Here is a 6,705-nt window from a genome sequence, read left to right on the forward strand (position 1 = left end):
CACAAATGCTCAAGGTAACACTATATATATTTCTCCCGCTCCTAATTTATTTTTTCACATCCAACTTCTCTCTAAAACCTCATTCTAACTATTTTCTCCTCCTTCTCTCTACACAAAATTACTCTTAAGCTTCATTTAAATTTTCAAAGTATAAATTATATTATATATGTAGTTTTATAATTTTATTTTTTAATTTGATATAACTAATTAATGTTATTGATTTTTATTTTTACAGTGCTTGTTAATTATTTCGAAGACTTGCAAGCATATCGTACGTGAGTGAAAGCTTGAAGTCAGACGCTACTCGGCATCAAGTTAGTATTTTATATATTATAAATTTAGATTAGTAAATATATATATTATTTTTAAAATATAGATTAGTAATATTTATATTTAGATTAGTTTTATAAATTTATTTTTAAAAAAATAGGAATGATGTTGTTTACATATTAATATATGATAAATTAAAGTTTCAAACCACGGTTAAAATATATTAGTTTTAATATAATTATTATTTAAAAAAACATTATTAAAATTGATGATATTATTATTTTTTGTTATAAATAAGTCTTGATTATTAGTCTTGATTTTTAAAAAAACATCATTTAAAATTTTATATAGGTTTATATATATTTATTGTATTGATATATATATTATATTGATAATAATATATTATATATTATATTGTATTGTATTGATAATAATATATTATATTGTATTGATAGTATTGATAATAATATATTATATTGTATTGATAATAATATAATATATTATATTGTATTGATAGTATTGATAATAATATATTATATTGTATTGATAGTATTGATAATAATATATTATATTGTATTGATATATATATATATAATTTTATTTCGGTTTATATATATTTATTGTATTGATAATAATATATTATATTGTGTGCAGATGCATGCTCCCCTAATTGACATATAAATATGTCAAAATTTATATATAATGCTTTTGAAAAATAAAGCAATTAATATATAAAACATCGATATATATATATATATACACATATATAAATATATATATATATATATGGATTTATACCGTAGTTGGATGTACGATAGGAATTTTCCTGGAAGAAAGGGTCTTAAACAACGTTTTGCTAACAAGGTTGAAGACTTTCTGAATTTTGCGAGAGTGCAACAAATTGTCCAAGATGAAGGGGGAATGAGATGTCCATGTTGTTTATGTCGATGTAGACGGTTTAAAAGTGAAGATGAAATAAGAGTGCATTTGTATGCAGATGGATTTATGCCTAACTACTGGATTTGGACTAATCATGGAGAAGAGTCTCTGGCGGCGCCTAATACTAGTACATCTGTGGAGAATTATAACATAGGTCCTTCAAGTAGTACTAACATGTTAGGTATAGATTATTATAACTATCAACACTTTGAGGCGATGAATGATATGATCTCGGATGCTGTTGGGGTTAATTTGTCATTCAATGAAGATCAATATGACGATACCGATGGACTTCCCAATGAAGAAGCTCAGAGATTTTATGGTCTTTTGAAAGAGACAAATAAACCGTTGTTTGAAGGTTCTTCAAACTCAAAGTTATCAATGTGTATTAGACTATTAGGTCTAAAGTCTCAATTTCATGTTCCTGATTTAGCTTTGGATTTGATGACTAAAATGATGCTAGACGCAACACCTGTTAGAGATGGTTTGCCGCAAAGTTATTATGATGCGAAAAAATTAGTGTCAAGAGGATTGATTGTTGTGTTAAAGGTTGCATGTTGTATTATGACAATGAATTTGGTATCAATGATGCTAACTTAGTTGAATGCAAGTTTTGTCAACAACCAAGATATCACCAAAGGAATAACTCTAGGGTAAGTAGGGGAAAATCAATTCCAAGGAAAGCAATGTTTTACCTACCTATTGTATCAAGATTGCAGATATTGTTTGCATCAATACAAACTGCAGGAAAGATGACGTGGCATTATGAGAATAGAAGAAATTCAAGCGAGTTGCGACATTCGTCTGATGGTCAGGCATGGAAACACTTTGATCAAATGCATCCTGATTTTGTGTCAGATCCACGCAATGTAAGACTTGGATTATCCCCAAATGGATTTACACCTTACATACAAGCATCGTCTACTCCTTATTCTTGTTGGTCGGTTATTGTTACTCCTTACAATCTTCCTCCTGATATGTGTATGTCTAAACCTTATATGTTCTTAGCTGCTGTGATACCAGGTCCTTCTAATCCTACAACTGGTATTGATATTTTTTTACAACCTTTGATTGACGATTTGAAGATGTTGTGGAATGGTGTCTTGACATATGATATTGCTCGGAGAGAAAATTTTATGATGAGAGCTGCATTGATGTGGACCATTAACGATTTCCCCGCTTATGGGATGTTGTCAGGATGGGGCACCCATGGTAAATTAGCTTGTCCTATTTGTATGGAAGATACAAAAGCATTTACTTTAAAATTTGGCGGGAAAGCATTGTGGTTTGACTTGCATCGTAGGTTTTTACCTGCTGATCATGCATTTAGAAGGAACAAAGCTACATTTATGAAGGGCTATGCAGAAAGTCTAGGACCCCCGCTTAAATTGACATCAGAACAAGTTTGGAATAAAGTAAAAGATATGCCAAAGGTACATGTTGTTAATGGTGTGGCTTGTAAACCACAAGGTTACGGACAATGGCACAATTGGATAAAAAGATGTATTGTTTGGGATCTACCGTATTGGAAAGATAATCTTTTGAGACATAATCTCGATGTAATGCATATTGAGAAAAATTTCTTTGACAACATATTTAATACTGTGATGAATGTGAAAGGAAAAACAAAAGATAATGACAAAGCCAGAAAAGACATAGGTATATATTGCAGACGACCAGATTTGTTGTTGGTGGAACAAAACGGCAAGACCCTAAAACCTCGTGCGAATTACACTTTATCTACTGATGAAGCCAAATCTGTTTATCGTTGGATCAAAGAGCTGAAGACGCCTGACGGTTATTGTTCTAATTTGGCAAGATGTGCTGATGTGGAAAATGGGAGGATGCATGGGATGAAAAGTCATGATTGTCATATATTTTTAGAGTGTTTACTTCCTATTGCCTTTAGTGCTTTACCGACACATGTATTGAACCCACTTATTGAAGTGAGTCAATATTTCAAGAATTTGTGTTCTTCAACACTCTATGATAAAGATCTCATCAAGATGGAAAATGACATTCCGATCATTCTATGTAAGTTGGAGAAAGTATTTCCTCCTGGGTTTTTTGATTCCATGGAGCATCTCTCAGTGCATCTTGCAAGTGAAGCTAGGCTTGGTGGACCAGTTCAGTATAGATGGATGTATCCATTTGAAAGGTGATATATATATACATATACTTGATTTTCAATATACTTCAACTTATATATACATGGAGCTTATTGTACATCTCTTTGTATATTATAGGTTCATGGGTTATTCAAAACGGTCGGTGAAAAACAAAGCTAGAGTTGAGGGCTCAATTTGTTCATCTTACCTTCACCGTGAAACAACACACTTTTGTTCTCATTATTTCAACAACGAAACGTTGTCACCAGTTAACGGAAGAAACGCTACTGATAGTGTTATACGTCATCCACATGCTTTATCAGTTTTTTGCTTGTCTGGTCATCATGCTGGTAGGGATTTTCCGATTTTCTGGCCAAGCGACAAAGTATTTAATGCGGCACATGTTCACGTTTTGATTAACTGCACCGAAGTTAAACCATACATTGAGTACGTTTCAAATTTCTCTTCATATTAATTATATTTAATTATATGATTAAATTGATATTCACCATATATATGGTCATCGATCAGGGCATTTTTAAATACGGGACAATCATCTGATGATATACATTCAAATTTCCCATTATGGTTTCAACAACAAGTGCATCTCGAAGAACAAACTCCTATCAACATCCACTTAAGGCACTTATCTATGGGCCCGAGTAGAAGTTTCAAAGAATGGCACACCTATTACGTCAATGGATACAAATTTCACACCGAATCTTGGACTGAAGGAAAAGAAACAATTAATAGTGGAGTTTGTATGAAAAGTGTCTCTGATAGTGGTGTAGTAGAAGATTTCTATGGCATAATTGAGCATATTTACGAAATTGACTACACGTTCCTAGATTATGCGAAAAAAGTGGTGTTGTTTTACTGTAAGTGGTTTGATCCATCTAGCAGAGGAACTAAAATAAATTTGATATCCAATACTGTAGACATTCGTATGAGCAAAAAATATCCACGGTTTGATCCATTTGCCCTGGCCCATAATGTAAGACAAGTCTATTATGTTCCTTATCCATCAACTGTCAGAAGCAAACAAGGTTGGTGTGCTGCAATCAAAACAAGACCAACGAGTGGAATCGAAGAAGTTGAAGCAGGTCAAAATGAAGAAGTTGCATTTCAAATGGATGAAATGTCAAATTTGGATCATGTGATTGGAGATGAGACTATTAGTCAACTTTGTCATGAGTCACACATTGGAGAAGAAGTTGATGAACAAGAAATAGATGAATTAGAGAATGATGAAGGCAATGACTTAATTCACTCATCAAATGACGACGACGATGATGACGAAGACGAAGACGAAGACAATTAATTAATTATATATATATGTGTGTTTCTATATCTATAATATTATATATTGTAATTGAAATGAACGACACCTTATATATATATTTTTATATTTTATATATATTTCTTTATTTATGTCAGTGTTATAATTTATTTATGTATACTTCATTATTAATTAATCTTATGTTAATTGTATACACACATATATTATATTATATATATGTATGGATATGGATATATATATATATAGACATGGCTTCAGTGTCGGGAGTAGGAGGATCTGCAGGAGGATCAGGAGGTTCGGATGGATCGGGAGGAACAGGAACGGCGGCAATACGAGGAATATCCAAAACATCACGTGGTAAGAAAAAAGTTGCTAAACGTGTTGTTAATGACCCATCTCTCATGCCGATGCCGTCCATTGGTACTAGTGGTGGAGCTATTCCTCTATATCCGGAGGTCCCAGTAGAGCCTTATACCTTAGACGAAATAATGGATCCCGGATGTGTTGATTGCTACAACCGCATTGTCATCATTCCAGAAGGAGATGGGTATGTAAACTATGATTGATTAAATATTTCATTATTATTGCAATGTAAATACATTATTAATTTTATTAATTTATTTTTATATTTAATTTGCATATAAACTTTGAAGATATCTTCCTTTTAAATCATCTGCAAAGGCAATTGCTGAAGTCATACAAGAGAAATATAAAAAACCATGGTTGTCTTGGGGTGAGATAAAAGAGGATAAGACACCTCAAATTAGGGAAGTTGATCAGTTTTTACATTGTTTCAAAGTAAGTCATTAGATTAATTTATTTAATTACTATTTATTTATACATTTGATTAATTTACTGAATTACTAATTATATTTTTAATATTTTTTAAATTTCAACAAACAACAGACCAAATGCACTTGGAAAAGAGAGCATGATGCCGCAGTTTTGGCTTCATTTGACCATCGCTTTTCAAAGCGTCTCTCATCTATGTTGGCTTACGCACGTAATAAGGGGGAGGAAAAACGGCCTAATTGGATTGGTGAAAATGTTTGGACTGCTTTGTGGAGGAAATGGAACACAGATGCTTACAAACAGAAGAGAGAAAAAGCAAAGACTAATAGAGCATCTGAGAGGGGTACCAGTACTCATAAGGGAGGTTCCATGTCTGCTGGAGAAATTAAATATTATATGGTAATTTATTATTATTTATAATATATATCTATTAATTTATATTCAATTAATCATCACATTTCACCAACTTATAAACTTGACATTAATTTAATATTTTAGGAAAAGCAACTTGGAAGGGAGGTCACTCAGGCTGAGATACATCGCTATCTTCATGTTAATCCTGAAACAAATGAGTATACTGATGAATTATCAAAAAATATTCAGGTAATTATTATATATTAATTGTTATATATTAATTAGACCTATAAATTATTATATATTAATTATTAACTATTTTATTTTTTTATTTTTAATATAGGAACAACTTCAACAAATCATGAAAGAATGGGATGATCATCAAGCTACTCTTCCTCCTGCTCAGCGAGCTGGTCCAGTGCAGCGGAAACAATATGAGACCGCAAGTTTTATGCACATCAGTGGTGGCAAGTACAAAGGGCGTGTGCTGGGTGCCGGTAGTTTATCATCAACCTTTAAGAAAGGTCCAACCGGCTATATTCAGACTGAGACGTCTTCTTCTTATGCTAGTACGGATCGATCTCATCGTCCGTCGATAGATAATGATCTTGACCAGTTAAAGAAGCAATGGGCAAGGGAGCAAGAAGAAAAGACACAACAGCTGATACAAGCCGCAATTGATAAATTGAATGAGGAGTGGAAACAAAAGTTTCAAGAGCAGCAGCAGCAGTTTCAGCAGCAACAACAACAATTTCAACAACAACAATTTTCATTTCCTCCTGTGTTTCATCAGCAGTTCCCGCCTCGGCCTCAATACTTGCCTCAACAACCACTATTCCAGCAGCAACAAAATTACTCTCAATACTCCCAGCAGCAGCAACCGCCTCCAAATTTCCAACAGCAACACCAGGATCCTCCGAACTCTGCCTTCCAGCAACAGCA

At 32.8% G+C, this 6,705-nt stretch overlaps 1 protein-coding gene across 1 annotated transcript in view; it reads left to right on the plus strand.

Annotated features, from left to right (window-relative positions):
• The first annotated feature begins 234 nt into the window (after positions 1 to 234).
• Positions 235 to 6,705, plus strand: part of LOC140919086 (uncharacterized) — a 12,612-nt gene continuing 6,141 nt past the window's right edge. The window contains exons 1-3 of the mRNA XM_073364605.1: positions 235 to 314; positions 4,864 to 5,164; positions 5,271 to 5,415. Of these exons, the coding sequence (XP_073220706.1) occupies positions 4,866 to 5,164; positions 5,271 to 5,415 (444 nt within the window). The 5' untranslated portion in view covers positions 235 to 314; positions 4,864 to 4,865. The remainder of the gene's footprint in view (positions 315 to 4,863; positions 5,165 to 5,270; positions 5,416 to 6,705) is intronic.

This window comes from Cicer arietinum, chromosome 8 (assembly GCF_000331145.2).
Source record: "Cicer arietinum cultivar CDC Frontier isolate Library 1 chromosome 8, Cicar.CDCFrontier_v2.0, whole genome shotgun sequence".
NCBI classification, from domain to species: Eukaryota; Viridiplantae; Streptophyta; class Magnoliopsida; order Fabales; family Fabaceae; genus Cicer; species Cicer arietinum.